The sequence below is a fragment of the Tamandua tetradactyla genome, chromosome 16 (assembly GCF_023851605.1).
Source record: "Tamandua tetradactyla isolate mTamTet1 chromosome 16, mTamTet1.pri, whole genome shotgun sequence".
Taxonomy (NCBI): Eukaryota; Metazoa; Chordata; class Mammalia; order Pilosa; family Myrmecophagidae; genus Tamandua; species Tamandua tetradactyla.
The window spans coordinates 82,442,858-82,464,356 of record NC_135342.1 but is presented as its reverse complement, the minus strand read 5'-3'; the positions used below and the strand labels follow the sequence as shown (position 1 = coordinate 82,464,356).

The 21,499-nt window shown below is 42.7% G+C and overlaps 1 protein-coding gene across 3 annotated transcripts in view; it reads right to left on the bottom strand.

Moving 5' to 3' along the window:
* BANP (BTG3 associated nuclear protein) overlaps positions 1-21,499 on the bottom strand; it is a 189,313-nt gene that overhangs the window by 77,313 nt on the left and 90,501 nt on the right. For all 3 annotated transcript variants that reach the window (XM_077133259.1, XM_077133258.1, XM_077133260.1), the window contains one exon: positions 18,186-18,353. In XM_077133259.1, coding sequence (XP_076989374.1) covers positions 18,186-18,353 — 168 coding nt within the window. The remainder of the gene's footprint in view (positions 1-18,185; positions 18,354-21,499) is intronic.

Below are 21,499 nucleotides of genomic sequence, written 5' to 3'. Positions count from 1 at the left end.
ACAAAACCCAGCTATCTTAACTTCAAGAACGTAGAAAAGGTTATGCAGTGCTGCCAGAGAGCCGTAGACAATGAGGATGGTTTAATAAGCTAGTCTTGTACAGAATTTTATCCTTAGTATTTGTTTGGAGATTCCCCTTTTTTATTTTGTCTGCTGAAAATTCAAACGTGAAAAAGACAACTCTAGCTGGAATTATTACCAATTTCAAATTATCAGAATCTCGGCTTAATTACATTTTATTGGATTATTTATTTCACCAAAATAGCCTTAAATATAAGATTTGCTTTTATAAGCTAAGACAAGATGCATAAAAACTCTAGAAAGTCTTTTTAACTACGATCTAGTTGGTTTTATTGAATTTTAAGCCAAGCATGTCATATATTCAAATAGAGAACAATTAAATGAACCGAAGTTTAAAAAGCAGGGTATTAAAAAAAAAAGGTTTAAAAAGAGAATAAAGTGTTCCATCTCTCTTTAAACTCATTCCATACCAGTCCTTGCAAGAATCTCCATTAGAATGGTGAGCTTCTCGCAAAATCCCCACGGAAGAAGAACTTGGCTTGGCTTCACAGCACTGGCATGAAACGGGGTACATAATAGCTCAGATACTATTCTGTTCCTTCCTAGACAAACAAACACCTGGAGGACACAGAATGTAACTATGCTACTCATCCTCACGGGGTCTCTAGAAAAGCAAGCCCCTTGAACTCTAACCTCCCTCTTCTTCTATCCTTATTCACTCCTACTCCAAACACCTGGGGCACAGGAAAGCTAGATCCAGGGCAGCAATGTTTTCATCGGGTGCAATATTTGCCTTGGACCTCTGGAAAGCAGCTGACTACACAGAAAAACAAGAGTCCCCTGGGCCGTGAGACAGGCTCCCACCTGAGAAGTGTGCGGTTATCTCCGAAAGCCACGCTGGGTGCAGCCAGCCCACAAAGTTCTCGGTACAGGGGACTCACAGCTCGGGGATCCCAGGTTTGCATGTACTTTCTCCCACCTGATCTGCAGCCCTTGAACTGGACGTGCTGCCGTAAACACGAGCGCTTCTAACTGGGGTTATTAAAGCAGGCAAACTTGGCAAGCTCTAGTGCTGACTCCACTTCTGTCCGACAGGTAAAAATGTCGAGACTGTTAGGTCGGGGGAATAAGGAAGGGCTCTATAAATGGAATCATGACGTCACTCTGGAACGGGAGGTGAACCGCTAAAATCAAGGTCTTTGTGCAGCAAACATCTATTCACGGACATCTAACCACCCGCTGCTCAACCCGCTAGCACAATAATCCTTTGTTTAATGTGCTGCCCCTTTCATGTCATCAACTAACCCCTGCCCTTAAAAACTCCACTCGCCAAAGCCCGTGGCGCAGCCTCACCTCACTCCCTTTTGGGTTCGGTGAGCTCTGCCGGGGAGCGCAGCCCAATAAAGCACACTCATTTATAATTCTTTCGTCTACGTTCCTTTCTCTCCAATACCTCATATCTTAAAACCTTTCAGAGACCAGAAAAGTCACTTGTGATTGCAGACGAGGCAAGAACAATGCACAGCTCCACCAGCCCAGGATAAACTACACTGGCCCTTCCATGTGTAAAATGAGCAGAATACATGCGTGACCTATCGTCAGCACATAAATCTTTTAAGAATGCCAAGATCATATATTTGAAAAAAATTCTAATAGGAAAAGGCTGGGCTCCAGAATGTAACTCTCCGTGCTGGCCAGACAGGCACAGAGTTGGGCAGGGCCTTATCTGAATACTACACTCACGTTATAAGTCATACTTTTCTGCTTCCTTGGCATGGCTATAATATTTGACTCATCACTAGATACCGTGAATTTTATTTTGTTGGGTGTTTAAATTTTTGCTGCCTTCCTTTAAAGAGTGTTAGGTTACTTGTGGTTCAATTTCATCCTTCTGAGGTTCATTTTTAAGCTTTGCTGGTACAAGTCTAGGGTAGCTTTACTTGGGGATAGCTTAGCACCACCAGTAAGCCAGCCACTGGTGCCAGTACTAAAAGCCTTACAAGATCAGTGAGGATTTCTCCGCCCTGGCTGGTGGGAACCTGAGTGTCTCCCAGCCTGGGGGAACTTAGGAACCACTGAAGACACAGATGCCCAGACTCATGAAACGTCACTTTAGGCACATATGTCTTAGAATTCAGCAAAAACTCAAAGGGACCCCAGTGCAGATTTGGGGGCTCATTTTACTTCACTCTTTGGACCTCTACTCTGCAACTTCCAGCTGCCCCAGCCCCCCTGAACCCCAGTCCATCTCCCCCAAGTAGTTGGAACAGCTTTGCTCTGCTCCCAATCTCCCTTGCCGCCCAGAGTCCAAACGGCACCTTCCAAAGAAATCCAGGCAGACGGCAGGGACCACCTCACGGCTTCTTCTGCTCTCAGGGAGCCCCTACCACCTATCCAGGCAGATGGCAGGGACCACCTCACAGCTTCCTCTGCTCTCAGGGAGTCCCTACCACCTGCTGTTCAAAGCCAGAAAACAGCTGTTTCATAGATTTTGTCCAGATTTCTACAGTAAGAGAATTAAAACTGGTCCCTATTACTGACTGCATCATTGGCTGAAAGCAGGAACTCCTCCCTCTTAATTTTAAACAGCTCTTTTTTTAAACCATAAAACTATTACAGTGAGACATGACATCCAGGAGTGAAAGACGCCCTGGTAGTGTGGGAGATGACTCCCAGGGATGAGCCTGGCCCTGGCAAAGGTGGGATCAACAATGCCATCCTGACCAAAAGGGGGAAAAGAAGAGTAACAAATATGGTATCAGTGGCTGAGAGAGTTCAAATAGAGTCGAGAGGCTACACTGGAGGTCTAATGCTTCAGTTAAACAACACTGCTACCTATCATAACTTGCCAAACCCCAACCAAAACCATTCCTGCCAATCCTAAAGAATACCAAGGGCAATATATAAGATTCTACAAAGTTTCCAGGCACTAGGGTAACTCTCGAAAACCTCCAACCTCTAGACGGGTCCCCTGGACCAGAAAAGTCCCGAAATGCAGAGGGGCCAGATCTGCCAGAGCGTCAACTCATTCCATCTCCCATCCCATAAGTTTTTCCAACATAAAAAAGTTTGAATGGGAATAGCCCAAATACCCCTAAAGAGTGGGAGAAAGATCAAAAGTGAGAAGGTTGGGTTTAACACATGAGTATGAGTACTGAATCATTATACTGATATTTCTATTGGTCTCCAGTGTCTTGGAGCAGCTAGAAGAAAAAAATGAAAAATCATGGAACTATAACCCATACCAAACTTCAAAATCTGAACGTTCTATAACTACTTGTTAAAATGTACTTGGAAATTTATTGCTTTTTTGTATATGTTATATTTCACAATAAAAAATAGTTTAAAAAAAAACTATAGCATTCATTGCAAATAATTTGGAAACCATAGTGAAACACAAAGAAAAAATTAAAATTACAATTCTACCACCTAGATATAACCACTGTTAAAGTGATTATGGGTAAGTTTTCAATCACATTCCACGTACAGCCATATATTTTTAATAAAAATGGGATCATACTGTAACTATCATTTCATGTCTGCTCCCCAGCCCCCGCCCAGTTCGTAATATTCAAGAGCATTTCCCAAGTCTCTAAGATCACTTTAATAACCTCAGCTACGAGACCAGATGGTATTTTATCAAATTCACCTAACCCATACCCCATCATGGCCACTTCTCTTTTTCAATTCCAAAGAGAGAAGTCCTTATTGTAATAAAAAAGTCTAGATTTCTTGGTTAATCATAGACTTTCGGGTCAAGATGGCGGCTTAACAACGTGTGCGTTTTAGTTCGTCCTCCAGAACAACTACTAAATAACCAGAAACAGTACAGAACAACTCCTGGGCCACATCAGTGACCAGACACACAGCGTACCCCATTCTGGACCAGCTGGACCAGCTGCAAGCCCCCCCCACCAACTATGAGTTCCCAAAGTTGAGGCGGCCAGCGCCCCTCCCCAACGGGCCGCTTCCCAGAGGGGAAAGGAAAGGACTTTACCAGCAGCAGGGACTGGGCACAATCAAACGGCAATTGTGGAACTAATTAACAAATTCTGACTACTAAAAATAGGCCCCCAGCTTAGATGCACCTGATCAAAGCGGAGGTTGCTCATTTTTGCCCTGGCGCCAAGGGGGCAGGACTGACAGAAAATGGTGGAAAAAAAAAAAGAAGGAAACAGAGGTTTTTGTGGCTGTGTATCTACAAAGGCTTGACTGCCTCTAGATACAGCAGCAGGACTTTTCAGGCTGAAACTGCCCCAGGCATAGGCAGAAGTGAGCTCTTTGGGGGGCTTATCTGGAGCTTGTGCCTTCCCCAGGGGAGGGGTGAAGCCCCACCCAGATGGAATCCCTCCATCAAGGAATTCAGACCCCAGGGCTTGGTAATTTGAATCCATTAAAACCAGCCTACAACCTCTCCTCTGTCTCCACCACGCCCCCAGCAGGGAGAGTCTGCCAAAGTTAAAGGTACCGCATCATCTTATGCTGGTGGGACCTGTAGTCAGACAAGTGCCACACACAGGGCAGGATAAGAAAAACAGAGCCCAGAGACTTCACAGGAAAGACTTTCAACCTGCTGGGTCTCACCCTCAGGTAAAACCGACGCAGGTGACTCTTTCCTCCTGATAGGAGGCCAGTTTGGTCTGCGAAAATCTGGCTGGGGTCTATAATATCTAAGTAGACCCTCTTAAGTGTGTGTGTGGGGAAAGGCACCACACAAGCAGGGCAAGAAACAAGAAAACAAGAACTGAAAAATTCTCCTCTGTCAAACAAAACTTAAGCTAAAGGTCCAGATAAAGCTGAACGGAATGTCAAAGAACAGATAGACAACAAATTCATCCAGCAAGAAAACCCTAGATAAAAGAAGTGAAAGCAATCTCCAGAATAAACTAATTAAGGTAATTAAATGCCTAGACGCCAGCAAAAAATAACAAATCACACTAGGAAAACTGAAGATATGGCCCAGTCAAAGGAACAAACCAACAATTCAAATGACATACAGGAGCTGAAACAATTAATTCAGAATGTACGAACAGACATGGAAAACCTCATCAAAAAACCAAATCAATGAATTGAGGGAGGATATAAAGAAGGCAAGGAAAGAACAAAAAGAAGTAACTGAAAGTCTGGAAAAACAAATCACAGAACTTATGGGAATGAAAGACACAGTAGAAGAGATGAAAAAAACAATGGAAACCTACTATGGTAGATTTCAAGAGACAGAACATAGGATTTCAAAACCGGAGGACGGAACATCTGAAATCCGACAAGAAACAGAAAAGAAACTATAGGGAAAAAAATGGAAAAATATGAGCAGGGACTCAGAGAACTGAAAGACAATATGAAGCGCACGAATATACGTGTTGTGGGTGTCCCAGAAGGAGAAGAGAAGGGAAAAGGAGGAGAAGAACTAATGGAGGAAATTATCACTGAAAATTTCCCAACTCTTATGAAAGACTTAAAATTACAGATCCAAGAAGTGCAGCGTACCCCAAAGAGAATAGATCCAAATAGACATACTCCAAGACATTTAATAATCAGAATTTCAGAGGTCAAAGAGAAAGAGAGGATCTTGAAAGCAGCAAGGGAAAAGCAATCCATCACATACAAGGGAAGCCCAATAAGACTATGCGCAGATCTCTCAGCAGAAACCATGGAGGCAAGAAGACAGTGGGATAATATATTTAAATTATTAAAAGAGAAAAACTGCCAACCAAGAATTCTATATCCAGCAAAACTGTCCTTCAAAAATGAGGGAGAAATTAAAACATTTTCAGACAAAAAAATCACTGAAAGAATTTGTGACCAAGAGACCAGCTCTGCAAGAAATACTAAAGGGAGCACTAGAGACAGATACGAAGACAGAAGAGAGAGGTGTGGAGAAGAGTGTAGAAAGGAAGACTATGAGTAAAGGTAAAAAGAAGGAAAATTAGATATGACATAGAAAATCCAGAAGGCAAAACAGTAGAAGAAAGTACTACCCATGCAGTAATAACACTGAATGTTAATGGATTAAACTCTCCAATCAAAAGACATAGTCTGGCAGAATGGATTAAAAAACAGGACCCATCTATATGCTGTCTCTACTCAAAGGACACGAGGCCAAGGACACAAATGGATATTTACATATCAATGTTTATAGCAGCATTATTAACAATTACCAAGAGATGGAAACAGCCAAAATGTCCATCAACAGACAGTTGACTAAACAATCTGTGACATTTATATAAGATGGAACATTATGCAGCTGTAAGACAGAATAAAGTTATGAAGTATGTAACAACATGAATGGACCTTAAGGACATTATGCTGAGTGTGATTAGCCAGAAACAAAAGGACAAATTCTGTATGGTCTCACTGATAGGAACTGACATTAGTGAATAAACTTGGAATATCTCCTTGGTAACAGAGACCATCAGGAGATAGAAATAGGGTGAGATATTGGGTAATTGGAGCTGAAGGGATACAGATTGTGCAACAGGACTGAATATAAAAACTCAGAAATGGACAGCACAATACTACCTAACCGTAATGTAATTATGTTAAAACACTGAATGAAGCTGCATGTGAGAATGATAGAAGGAGGAGGGCTGGGGACATAAACGAAATCAGAAAGAAAGATAGATGGTAAAGATCGAGATGGTATAATCTAGGGATGCCTAGAGTGTATAATAATAGTGAAATGTACAATGTCCAAATTTTAAAAATGTTTTTGCATGAGAAAGAACAAAGGAATGTCATTATCGCAGGGTGCTGAAAACAGATGGTAATTAATACTTTAAAATGTCACCTTATGTGTGAGACTGAAGCAAAAAATGTTTATTTGTTACAAAATTTATATTTTGACTAGAGCATTTCCTAATATAACTCACATAGATAGTTTGATTGAATGTCATAAGTACTTGGAATCTCAGGTAGGACATGAGATTTTGTTGGTTTGTCCAGAGTGATGCCCCGATGAATCCCAGAGTGATTTGATCAGTGACTGGAAAAGTATTTGCAAGCCCCCTTCGGGGAATGGTGAGAGTGGGGAGAAATTCAACTTCCCCAAGTTGAACTCTTGATATTCTCACAAGCAGTGTGGACAACCAAAGCTATAGGCTGAGCCCCCAGTCTTGGGGTTTGTTCCTATGAAATTTAACCCCACAAAGGATAGGTCAAGTCTACTTAAAATTTAGGCCTAAGAGTCACCCCCAGGAGAGCCTCTTTTGTTGCTCAGATGTGGCCTCTCTCTCCAGCCAATATGACGAGCAGTCTCACCACCCTCCCCCTCTCTGCGTGGGACATGACTCCCGGGGGTGTGGACCTTCCTGGCAATGTGGGACAGAGATCCTGGAATGAGCTGAGACTCAGCATCAAGGGACTGAGAAAAACCCTAGAATGAGCTGAGACTTAGCATCAAGGGATTAAGAGAACCTTCTCGACCAAAGGGGGAAGAGTGAAATGAGACTAAGTGTCAATGGCTGAGAGATTCCAAACAGAGTTGAGAGGTTATCCTGGAAGTTATTCTTATGCATTAAGTAGATGTCACCTTGTTGTTCAAGATGTAGTGGAGAGGCTGGAGGGAACTGCCTGAAAATGTGGAGCTGTGTTCCAGTAGCCATGTTTCTTGATGATGATTGAACAATGATATAGCTTTCACAATGAGACTCTGTGAATGTGAAAACCTTGTGTCTGATGCTCCTTTTAGCTACCATATCAACAGAAGAGTAGAACATATGGAATAAAAATAAATAAGAGGGGGAACAAATGTTAAAATAAATTTAGTTTGAAATGCTAGTGGTAAATGAAAGCAAAGGGTAAGGGGTATGGTATGTATAATCCTTTTTTTTTCTCTGTTATTTTTTTATTTCTTTTTCTGTTGTCTTTTTATTTCTTTTTCTAAATCAATGCAAATGTTCTAAGAAATGATGAATATGCAACTATGTGATGAAATTAAGAATTACTGATTGTATATGTAGAATGGAATGATATCTTAATGTTTTGTTAATTTTTTTAATTAATAAAAAAAGTTAAAAAAAAAAAAGTCTAGATTTCTCATTAAGAGAGCCTTCAATACATGCCACTCAACAAGCATTCCTCTACGGGTACAACTTGTGTGGCCCACAGTAGCTGACCACTTTCCACCTCCAAGAATCTGGCAACAGTGGAGACGAAGTATCTGATAACTACGAAAACAACAGGGAGAAAAGCACTTGCTTCAGAAAGAGCACGGAGAGAGCGCCAGGTAAGCTGCCTTGCAGCTTGCAGTGTTTTCAGAACATGGAGTTCGGACTGACAAAGAGTGGACTCTGCCCACTGCCATCCATGAACCCTGACCCAACCCTCAACCGTGCTAAATCAAATTCCAGGGGCTACTGCCAAGGAAGCTACTGTGGGGAGAGAAAAAACAAAAACAAGAAATTTTAAAGTAGAGCTTGTAGAGAAGGGAAACAGAAACAGAGAAAGGAAAAACTATGAAGATCAGGCACAGTGGGTGACCCACCCCTGAGGGGAAGGAAGCCTGAGTGCAAACAGAAACTGGGAGAGGACAGCCAATTGCACCAAAACTATCTTCCTTTACCTTGTCCCAAATGTCCCCCCAACTTTTACTGTACTGTGTGATGTTCTACCAACTAGAGATTCACTAGAGTTGGAGAAACTCCCTCTCTTGACAATGTCAGGTGCCTCTGGGAGGATTCAGAAGCTCCCGGGCAGTGCAGCCATCACGACTGCCCTCTGCCGCAGGACGCAGCAGGCAGAATGCTGAGCGGATTCCATGCAACCACACTTCCGTCCATCTCCCGGAGGCCGGGACAGGGCACAAGCCACGGCAGACTGGCTGGGGCCTGCCCCTGCCCTGACCCCTGCCCGTAGACGGGATGCCAACCCGAGAGAGCAGTCTGCGCCAGGCCAAGCTCAGAACACCCAGCACTGTTATCACGACCCCCACGTTAGAGAGAAGGTGGCTGGAGTGACAGAGATATTTCCCGTGAAGGCCCAACAAAAATGGGACAGATGTCAGCGGGCTACAAAACTACCTCCCTCACCAGGACCAAGGATCTCAACAGCTGAAAGAAAGCAAAGGGTGCCACGTGCCAGCAAGCCTGCCTGCTGAAACAGAGACATGAAGGCAGACAAGGTACACAAAGTCCAAACTAGGATGGTGTCCTCAATCTCTGCCAATGCCAACAGCAATCCTTCCCTCTAACTCTGGCTAGGAGCAGTACTGTATAATTATACATGGTAAATTTTGGATAACCACGGGAACATATGTCCCAAAGCAAAATGATCCGCTTATAAACAAGCCTTCCTCTGCTTATAAATAAGCCTTCCTCTGCCTGGGGACTGCCTGTGTGCATGCATCGTTCATATTTGCAACAAAGTTATGGGACAATAATGATGACACCGAGTATGTAGAACACTGTTTTTTCCTGTCTTACACAACCCAGTCTTTAAAGGGCTGTGGTAAATACTGCAATACACGCATGAATGAGCCTACTGCAGCATTTGCATCAGAGAAATTTCAAAGACTCTTTAAACTCACTCACATCTCAATGAAATAGAAAAAGTGGTCTGTACTTTTACTCCCTTATGGGAGCAAAAGTATAATCCTCTGATAAACTAGGAGCCACTTCATAAAAGCAACCTGAGGTGACTTGGCTGGATACTGGCTACCCTGATGAATTCAGCCAGGAAAAGAAACCCCGCGTGGGCTAGTGGCCTCCGGTAGAGGTAGGGAATGGAAGATCACCAAAGATGCCTACCAACTTCAGGAACACTGGAAAATGCATTCCGAAAGGCAAAAGACCGTTCCATCCAAACGGAAAATGAATGCGCCAGATCACTGGGGAAACTAGTACCGAGTGCCTACTTACAAAACCAAAAACCACCCACATCAGCTGTGGAAAACCTGACCATCATCAACCATACATATCCTAGAACAAATACACCAAAAAGAATTACAAATCCTCAATACCCAAACTTACATTAAGTAAACTGATCATAAACTTGATTCAGCTATCTAAGCACTGTGTGCTGTGCAGCTTTCTATAGCTATTTTTTCTTTAACTCAACACAGAGAGGCTGAAGGTTGAAAAAAAGTTACAATCTCCCAGTTCGAGCCTCCTCCAGAGGCATGAAATCCTCCACACTGGCACAGAAAACAGAGAACTTCCTCACTTACATAAACGACAGCTATCATTAAACTGAAAGGTAAAATACAAGATGCTTTCCTGGTAAGGTCCGGAACACAGCCTGCTCTCATCACTTCTGTCCGACACTGCACTAGAGGTTCCGGTCTGTGCAAGCAAGGCGGGAGAAAGATACCAAAAGTATGCAAAACGGAAAACAAGTAAAACTCTTTATTTGCCAATAAGATGACTGGTATAAAGAAAATCCCTAGGACTTTATTTTTTAAATAATTTAAAAAATAAAAATCTATCAAAAGTAATAAATAGGACTTCTGGAGAAGATGGCGGCTTAGTAAGATGCACGGGTCTTAGTTCCTCCTCCAGAACAGCTACTAGGGGAGTAGAAACGATACAGAACAGCTCCTGGAACCACGACAGAGATCAAGAAGATAGCATACCCCATTCTGGAACGGCTGACTGGCTGGGAGAATCCGCTGCGGTGAGATCACTGAGGGGCGCGCGTCTCCCTGGGCCGGGGCGGCAGGCGGCCGGAGTCCCTCCCTCCCTCCTTCCCGGGCCGGCTGGGAGAATTGGACAGGCGATCCCCTCAAGCGGCGGCGGCTGGCGCCCCCACCTCAACATGCGGACACCGGACCAGCTGGGAGAATTGGATCGGGGATACCCCAAGCCGCGGTGACCGGTGACCGGGGGTCCCTTCCAAACACGTGGCTTCCCGGTCTGGCTGGGAACGGTGGATAGGCACTCCCCCAAGCCACGGCGGCCAGCGCCCCCCTGCCACACTTGGCGCCCCGGGCTGGCTGGGAAATTTGGACAGGCGCTCCCCCAAGCCGCAGAGGCCGGGGCCCCCCCCGCCACGCTTGGTGCCCCGGGCCAGCTGGGAGATTTGGACAGCCGCTCCCCCAAGCCGCGGCAGCCGGCACCCCCCGCCACGCTTGGTGCCCCGGGCCAGCTGGGAAATTTGGACAGGCACTCCCCCAAGCAGCTGAGGCCAGCGACCCTTCCCATGCGCGGATTCCCGGGCCGGCTGGGAGATTGGGATTGGCACTCCCCCAAGCCGCTTCGGCTGGCGACCCTCCCCCACAGAGAGAGTTTTCCAAAGTTAAAGGAGCCACAGCATCTTTTACTGGTGGGACCCGCAGACAGACGAGCGCCACGAGCACCACCTACTGGGCAGGATAAGAAAAACAGAGCCCAGAGATTTCACAGGAAAGTCTTTCAACCTGCTGGGTCCCACACCCAGGGAAATCTGATTAAATGCCCAGACGCCAGCAGAAAATAACGGATCACACTCAGAAAATTGAAGATATGGCCCGGTCAAAGGAACAAACCAATGGTTCAAATGAGATACAGGAGCTGAGACAACGAATGCTGAATATACGAACAGAAATGGAAAACCTCTTCAAAAACGAAATCAATAAATTGAGGGAGGACATGAAGAAGACATGGGCTGAACAAAAAGAAGAAATAGAAAAACTGAAAAAACAAATCACAGAACTTATGGGAGTGAAGGACAAAGTAGAAAAGATGGAAAAAATAATGGATACCTACAACAGTAGATTTAAAGAGACAGAAGCTACAATTAGTGAACTGGAGGATGGAACATCTGAATTCCAAAAAGAAACAGAAACTATAGGGAAAAGAATGGAAAAATTTGAGCAGGGGATCAGGGAACTGAATGACAATATGAAGCGCACAAATATACGTGTTGTGGGTGTCCCAGAAGGAGAAGAGAAGGGAAAAGGAGGAGAAAAACTAATGGAAGAAATTATCACTGAAAATTTCCCAACTCTTATGAAAGACCTAAAATTACAGATCCAAGAAGTGCAGCGCATCCCAAAGAAAATAGACCCAAATAGGCGTTCTCCAAGACACTTACTAGTGAGAATGTCAGAGGTCAAAGAGAAAGAGAGGATCTTGAAAGTGCAAGAGAAAAACAATCCATCACATACAAGGGAAATTCAATAAGACTATGTGTAGATTTCTCAGCAGAAACCATGGAAGCTAGAAGACAGTGGGATGATATATTTAAATTACTAAAAGAGAAACTGCCAACCAAGACTCCTATATCCAGCAAAATTGTCCTTCAAAAATGAGGGAGAAATTAAAACATTTTCAGACAAAAAGTCACTGAGAGAATTTGTGACCAAGAGACCAGCTCTGTAAGAAATACTAAAGGGAGCACTAGAGTCAGATACGAAAAGACAGAAGAGAGAGGTATGGAGAAGAGTGTAGAAAGAAGGAAAATCAGATATGATATATATATTACAAAAGGCAAAATGTTAGAGGAAAATATTATCCAAACAGTAATAACACTAAATGTTAATGGACTGAATTCCTCAATCAAAAGACATAGACTGGCAGAATGGATTAAAAAACAGGATCCTTCCATATGCTGCCTATAGGAAACAAATCTTAGACCCAAAGATAAACATAGGTTGAAAGTGAAAGGTTGGGAAAAGATATTTCATGCAAATAACAACCAGAAAAGAGCAGGAGTGGCTATACTAATATTCAACAAATTAGACATCAAATGTAAAACAGTTGAAAGAGACAAAGAAGGACACTATATACTAATAAAAGGAACAATTAAACAAGAAATATAACAATCATAAATATTTATGCACCGAACCAGAATGCCCCAAAATACGTGAGGAATACACTGCAAACACTGAAAAGGGAAATAGACACATATACCATAATAGTTGGAGACTTCAATTCACCACTCTCATCAATGGACAGAACATCTAGACAGAAGATCAATACAGAAACAGAGAACTTGAATATTACTATAAATGAGTTAGACTTAACAGACATTTATAGGACATTACACCCCACAACAGCAGGATACACCTTTTTCTCAAGTGCTCATGGATCATTCTCAAAGATAGACCATATGCTGGGTCACAAAGCAAGTCTTAACAAATTTAAAAAGATTGAAATCATACACAACACTTTCTTGGATCATAAAGGAATGAAGTTGGAAATCAATAATAGGCGGAGTGCCAGAAAATTCACAAATACGTGGAGGCTCAACAACACACTCTTAAACAATGAGTGGGTCAAAGAAGAAATTGCAAGAGAAATTAGTAAATACCTCAAGGCGAATGAAAATAAAAACACAACATATCAAAACTTATGGGACGCAGCAAAGGCAGTGCAAAGAGGGAAATTTATTGCCCTAAATGCCTTTATCAGAAAAGAAGAAAAGGCAAACATGCAGGAATTAACTGTCCACTTGGAAGAACTGGAGAAAGAACAGCAAACTAATCCCAAAGCAGCAAAAGTAAAGAAATAATAAAGATTAGAGCAGAAATAAATGAAATTGAAAACATGAAAACAACAGAGAAAATCAATAAGACCAGAAGTTGGTTCTATGAGAAAATCAATAAGATTGATGGGCCCTAAGCAAGATTGACAAAAAGAAGAAGAGAGAGGATGCAAATAAATAAGATCAGAAATGGAAGAGGAGACATAACCACTGACCTCACAGAAATAAAGGAGGTAATAACAGGATACTATGAACAACTTTATGCTAATAAATACAACAATTTAGATGAAATGGACGGGTTCCTGGAAAGACATGAACAACCAACTTTGACTCAAGAAGAAATAGATGACCTCAATAAACCAATCACAAGTAAAGAAATTGAATTAGTCATTCAAAAGCTTCCTAAAAAGAAAAGTCCAGGACCAGACGGCTTCACATGTGAATTCTATCAAACATTCCAGAAAGAATTAGTACCAACTCTCCTCAAACTCTTCAAAAAAATCGAAGTGGAGGGAAAACTACCTAATTCATTCTGTGAAGCCAACATCACCCTCATACCAAAACCAGGCAAAGATATTACAAAAAAAGAAAACTACAGACCAATCTCTCTAATGAATATAGATGCAAAAATCCTCAATAAAATTCTAGCAAATCGTATCCAACAACACATTAAAAGAATTATACATCATGACCAAGTAGGATTCATCCCAGGTATGCAAGGATGGTTCAACATAAGAAAATCAATTAATGTAATACACTGTATCAACAAATCAAAGCATAAAAATCACATGATCATCTCAATTGATGCAGAGAAGGCATTTGACAAGATTCAACATCCTTTCCTGTTGAAAACACTTCGAAAGATAGGAATACAAGGGAACTTCCTTAAAATGATAGAGAGAATATATGAAAAACCCACAGCTAATATTATCCTCAATGGGGAAAAATTGAAAACTTTCCCCCTAAGATCAGGAACAAGACAAGGATGTCCACTATCACCACTATTATTCAACATTGTGTTGGAAGTTCTAGCCAGAGCAATTAAGACAAGAAAAAGAAATACAAGGCATCAAAATTGTAAAGGAAGAAGTAAAACTATCACTGTTTGCAGACGATATGGTACTATACATCGAAAATCCGGAAAAATCCACAACAAAACTACTAGAGCTAATAAATGAGTACAGCAAAGTAGCAGGTTACAAGATCAACATTCAAAAATCCGTAGCATTTCTATACACTAGCAATGAACAAGCTGAGGGAGAAATCAAGAAACGAATTCCATTTACAATTGCAACTAAAAGAATAAAATACCTAGGAATAAATTTAACTAAAGAGACAAAAAACCTATATAAAGAAAACTACAAAAAACTGTTAAAAGAAATCACAGAAGACCTAAATAGATGGAAGGGCATACCCTGTTCATGGATTAGAAGACTAAATATAGTTAAGATGTCAATCCTACCTAAATTGATTTACAGATTCAATGCAATACCAATCAAAATCCCAACAACTTATTTTTCAGAAATAGAAAAACCAATAAGCAAATTTATCTGGAAGGGCAGGGTGCCCCGAATTGCTAAAAGTATCCTGAGGAAAAATAACAAAGCTGGAGGTCTTATGCTGCCTGACTTTAAGGCATATTATGAAGCCACAGTGGTCATAACAGCATGGTATTGGCATAAAGATAGATATATCGACCAATGGAATCAAATAGAGTGCTCAGATATAGACCCTCTCATCTATGGACATTTGATCTTTGATAAGGCAGTCAAGCCAACTCACCTGGGACAGAGCAGTCTCTTCAATAAATGGTGCCTAGAGAACTGGATATCCATATGCAAAAGAATGAAAGAGGACCTGTATCTCACACACTATACAAAAGTTAACTCAAAATGGATCAAAGATCTAAACATTAGGTCTAAGACCATAAAACAATTAGAGGAAAATGTAGGGAGATATCTTATGAAACTTACAATTGGAGGCAGTTTTATGGGCCTTAAACCTAAAGCAAGAGCACTGAAGAAAGAAAGAAATAAATGGGAACTCCTCAAAATTAAACACTTTTGTGCATCAAAGAACTTCATCAAGAAAGTAGAAAGACAGCCTACACAATGGGAGACAATATTTGCAAACAACATATCAGATAAAGGTCTAGTATCCAGAATTTATAAAGAGATGGTTCAACTCAACAACAAAAAGACAGCCAACCCAATTACAAAATGGGAAAAAGACTTGAACAGACACCTATCAGAAGAGGAAATACAAATGGCCAAAAGGCACATGAAGAGATGCTCAATGTCCCTGGCCGTTAGAGAAATGCAAATCAAAACCACAATGAGATATCATCTCACACCCACCAGAATGGCCATTATCAATAAAACAGAAAATGACAAGTGCTGGAGAGGATGCGGAGAAAGAAGCACACTTATCCACTGTTCATGGGAATGTCAAATGGTGCAACTACTGTGGAAGGCAGTTTGGCGGTTCCTCAAGAAGCTGAATATAGAATTGCCATACGACCCAGCGATACCATTGCTGGGTATCTACTCAAAGGACTTAAGGGTAAAGACACAGATGGACATTTTTACACCAATGTTTATAGCAGTGTTATTTACAATTGCAAAGAGATGGAAACAGCCAGAATGTCCATCAACAGACGAGTGGCTAAACAAACTGTGGTATATACATACGATGGAATATTATGCAGCTTTAAGACAGGATAAACTTATGAAGCATGTAATAACATGGATGGACCTAGAGAACATTATGCTGAGTGAGTCTAGCCAAAAACTAAAGGACAAATACTGTATGGTCCCACTGATGTGAACCGACATTTGAGAATAAACTTGGAATATGTCATTGGTAACAGAGTCCACCAGGAGTTAGAAACAGGGTAAGATAATGGGTAATTGGAGCTGAAGGGATACAGACTGTGCAACAGGACTGGACACAAAAACTGAAAAATGGACAGCACAATAATACCTAATTGTAATGTAATTATGTTAAAACACTGAATGAAGCTGCATCTGAGCTATAGTTTTTGTTTGTTTGTTTGTTTGTGTCTTTTGTTTTTTTTTCTTTTTCCTTTTCTTTTTTATTATTATTATTATTTTATTTTTTTCTCTATATTAACATTCTATATCTTTTTCTGTTGTTTTGCTAGTTCTTTTCCTAAATCGATGCAAATGTACTAAGAAATGATGATCATACATCTATGTGATGATGTTAAGAATTACTGATTGCTTATGTAGAATGGAATGATTTCTAAATGTTGTGTTAATTTCTTTTTTCTTTAATTAATAAAAAAAAGTAATAAATAAAAATTTTGCAAGAACACAACACAGACTAAGATGTCACATTTGTAGCATCTGTTTTAAGAGGAGAGGAAAATATTCCATTATATGTAAAAACTGATTAGTAAAGGTAAAAAATTATCTTGCCCTGACTAAAAATAAGACATGATAATTAAAATATTAGCTGATGTTCTTTTAATTTAAGGTGCTTGGAAAGAATATAAATCATAAAAATTAATTTTTCTATTATGAAAGAATATTTTTCTGCCACCATGAAACACGCAGTGGTCACGTTCATATACAATAAGAAAGAAAAAGGTCACAAAGAGAAATAAATACGCTTCGTCTTTGAGATGATGCTCAAAACCCTCCTTTAATAAGATGCAAAAGTCCCATAATCGCTACTTTAAAGGGAACTACACATTTACTAGGAACATACCTATCCCAGTATTTTTCAATTTACTAACATCCTAAGCTTTCCTGGATCACCTATTTCTCCAACGGGCTGTACAACAAGGAGAAGGAGCACATTCAGAGCAGGTGGGATCCGTGCACACAGGTCTGCCAACCCTGCAGTGACAGAGGGTCTCTCCAGGGCATTTCTAGGGACAGGCACAGTAAAAGCCAACGGCTGAGACCTCGAGCAGTGAGAGGACTCGAAGGTGGAACCCAGCGAACACACTCCCGTGTGAGACAGCTGTCTATTCGCTACAAAGCAAAGTTAACTTCAACTTTCAATAGAATCATTAGAAAAACAAGTTGTTTGGATGGTTTCTATGCTATGTGAATATATGTCAATAAAATTGCATTTCTAAAAAAACAAGTCATCATTTGTTGAAATATTTCAAGATGCCACAGGTAAAAAGCAGCAGAGACTGCACGCTACGGCTACTGGGGTGCAGAACAGCCCTCCGACAGCGCCTGGGCAGCACCCGGCTGATCGGGACTTCTTCCTGTTACCCTGTGGAAAAGTCCAGCTGAGGCCCCAGCCTCCAAACAGAGTAGAGAAGAGCAAGTCAGTGCCCACCTTTACCCCTTCAACTGGGTTACCACGCAAGGGAGGAAGAGGAAGAGGAGGGGCAGTGCCGCCAGGAGCCGCCCACCCAGGCACAGGGAGGTATGGAGTTGCAGGTCGAGGGGTGCCGGCGGTGGTACTGACCAAGCCCCTGCCCCCGCCAGGGTCCAGGAACCCAGGTGGGCCAGTGTGCAAAGGCCCTGTCCTGCCTGCCACCCAGCTAGGAAATGCGGGGGTCCTGCTCACTGAAGAGCCCAGTGGGGGTGGGCTGGGTCCTCACCCACAGCGTAAGGAGGAAGGGGACAGACGAACAACCCGTCACGTCCCACGGCCCATGAGTGTGCAGCGCTGCGGCCCCCGGCGCCTCGGCGGGCTCGCTCACCTGCGTGCGGACCGCACCCACTGAGCCCAAAGCCCGCAGCCCGCGCCCGGAGCAGCGCTGCTTCAGGAGGAGGTACCTGAACTGCTGTATGACGACGAGGATGGGGTTCTCCGGGAGAAGCTCTTGACTGCCAGGCTCTGGCCTCGCTGTTTCCGCCGCCAGGCTGTTCGGCATTTGGAGTCGATGCTCTGTTTGATTCGATACCAATCAGATTCTGTGATTCCAAATTTGTAGAAAAGGTGACCTGAAAAAACACATCCCAAATAAAAACAGTGAGAGAAATGCCTTCTTCTTGGGTCCCAATTGTTTGGGAACAGCTTCAACTCAAAAATACAACTGTGGCAGGAACCCGGTCTACACATAGGCTGGCTTAGGGGGCATGTAAAATTTTGATCCATTCCTCTTTGAAAATAATCCAGAAAATCTACTTGTATAAGTGACCACAGTTAACTAGACAATAAGTCATCTTCCAAGATCAAATACAAATATTTACTAAAATATAAAATTTTTGCATTCTCCGATGGGCTGTATGACAAAGAAAAGGAGCACATTTTGTCAAACCAAGTGGGACCAGTTAATTTTTAAATAACTTTTAACTTGATCTTAAGCACATAAGAACAGCAAAAAAGGTCATAAATTTGACATGAAGGGGCCACAAAAGTTTCCCAGACTCTTCAAGTTCCAACTTCTCTCTTCTTTAAATCCACAGACAGCACTTAAGGTCCTAAGATTAAGAGAATCAATAGCAACGGGTTTTCCAACCCCCCCAGCCCATTGTTCTCTCCTGCTCACCCATTCATCACAAACCCCCAGCCCATTGTTCTCTCCTGCTCACCCATTCATCACAAACCCCCAGCCCATTGTTCTCTCCTGCTCACCCATTCATCACAAACCCCCAGCCCATTGTTCTCTCCTGCTCACCCATTCATCACAAAGCACTGCCTGCCTCTCTGCTGAAGCGCAGCTGCCCAGGAGTATCCCACAAGAAGCCATTAGGTTTTTCTGGTGTTCACCACTTTTCCGTTGTATTATAAATAATCACATGTTTAACTCATTAACTAGGAAAGGATTTGTTTCTGTAATCTCTACAACACCTGGCCCAGTATCTTGAACAAAACATTTCTGCAAGTATCTGCCCAGTGAACAAGTGAGTTTGTGCTTTGCATCGGAGGACATATGCCCCTGGCCTCCGCTCTGCCTACACAGGGTCTTTGGTGGCTCATCGCATCCTAGACCCCCCACACCTGCCAAATCCGTCTCCAGCCCTTTCTCCCGCACTCTATGCGCCTACATCCCAGCACCCAGCAGACCCCTCCTCCCGGGTACATAAGGGGCACCTCTAAGGCTCAGTAGCCAAAGCCACATTCCTGCTCCCACACAGCACCTACTCCACATGCAGACTCCCCTTCTTGCTCGAGGCCACCTCTACCCTTCTGAACAAAACCCTCGGAGTCCCTTGAGGGCCCATTCCCACAGCCCATCTGGAAGTTCTGTTAGCTCCAACTTCAAAACATACCCAGAGACAGGCTCTCCCAGCACAGACAATGCCATCACCCAGTCTCCCTGGATAACTGCAATCCCCTCCTCACTGCGACCTGCCCACCACCCTCTGTGCAGCTTCAACATGGCCTCTACAACAAGGCGAGCAAAATGTAAACCAGCCCAAGCCACTCTTGTTCGAAATCCTGTAAGGCTGTTCACTGCACTATCAGTCACTCCCAGAGTTCTCAGAATGGCCCACAAGGCCCAGGGTGACCTGGCTCCATCCCCCTCTCTGTCCTCACCACTTACTGTTCCATGCTGACCCCCTCACCTCCTCTATGTGCTCTGAATATGCCAGACATGGTCTTGCCTCAGGGTCTCTGCACTGGCTATTCCTCTACCTGGAAGAGTCTCCCCCCAGACACCTGTTTAGCTAATTCCCTTCTTCCTTCAGGTCTTCACTCAAACACTACTGCAACGACCCTGCCCTTATTCACTCCAACCCAGTGTGCTCTCACCCGACACAAGGAGTTCTGGTCTCACTTACCCAGCTCTACCTGTTTCCTCAGGGTACGGATCACCTTCTAACATTTTACAGAATTTATATATCTATTGTGTTTGCTCTCTACTGCCTTTAAAAACACAAGGATCTCTATTTTGTTCCCCCACATCCCAAGAACCCAGAAGATATTTTAACATGTTTAAACATTTCAACAAATATTTAAACATTTGTTGAATAAATGATTATCACAACTGATCATTAAGGCATTCTCCCACCGCTACTCAAAGTGATACATGCTCAATCAGCTTGTCATCTATCTCTGTCTTGCCTTCTCAGTTAAAGGAAAGACAACTTCAGGGCAAAGAGGCCGCACTGCCGTCTTCAGATGCCCTGGAGACTATGCGCGTGTAGTTGAACAACACGCCCTCCGCCCAGCTGCTGGGCCACAGACAGCAAGTGCCTCACCCAGCGCTGCTCTTGCACACAGCAGGGCACCTACTGGCCCCCAAATGTCCTCCTGTTTGCAGAGAGTCGTCAATGCATCACTGAGTGAGTGACATCAGACAGCCTCACCCAATGAGGAAACAGTCACAGTGGTCACTCGCCCAGGACGCAGGTGGCAGAACGCTTCCTTGCTGTGAGCCAGCACACCGTGCACCAGACACCTCAACTTTCCTTCAACCGAATGGCTACACAGAACAGTACTCATAACTGTGGGGCTCACAGATGGGGTCTTCAAACATGGTCACATCTCCAGCTTCTCTCTCCTCTCATGAAACTTCACTGATTAACAAGAAAACATTGGATGAAATTCAAAATTTTAGTAATTAAAAAAGATTAAGATGAAAAATTCCTATTTGACTATTAAGCACTGAGTTTGAATTAGCTACTGAGCATTAAATGACTGCCCCAGCTGTTCAAATCTTTATCTATTGAAACCCAAATATTCAAATACAAATAATCAAATAATAAAACAAAGAAGATGGTTTTTTCTTTAGTACTATATTAAATACCAAAAGTTTCCTTTGCTTTGGAAAGACACTTCTTACATTTTTCTGAGCATGTGCCTGAGACAGCCTTGACTCTGAATATAATGATAACCAAAATTTCCAAAATCTAGGTAAAAACAAATTGGGGTGAGGAGAGGCAAAATCCACAGGCTAAGAGAGAATGACAACCCAAAACAGTTTCAGGAGCACTTGTTCGTCCTCATAAATGAAAGCAATGACTCCTGTTTTCTGATTTTCAGGCCCTCTCTCCAATAAGCACACAGTCGCTAACTCAGTAACTATTTCCTGACCTACTAACATGCCAGCCAGGTCTGAGGTGCTGGGGGAGGCCTCAAGAAGTCCGGGCTAGTTACCAGCGGTAGTTAACGGTGGACCCCAATGGCTGGCCGCAGTCAC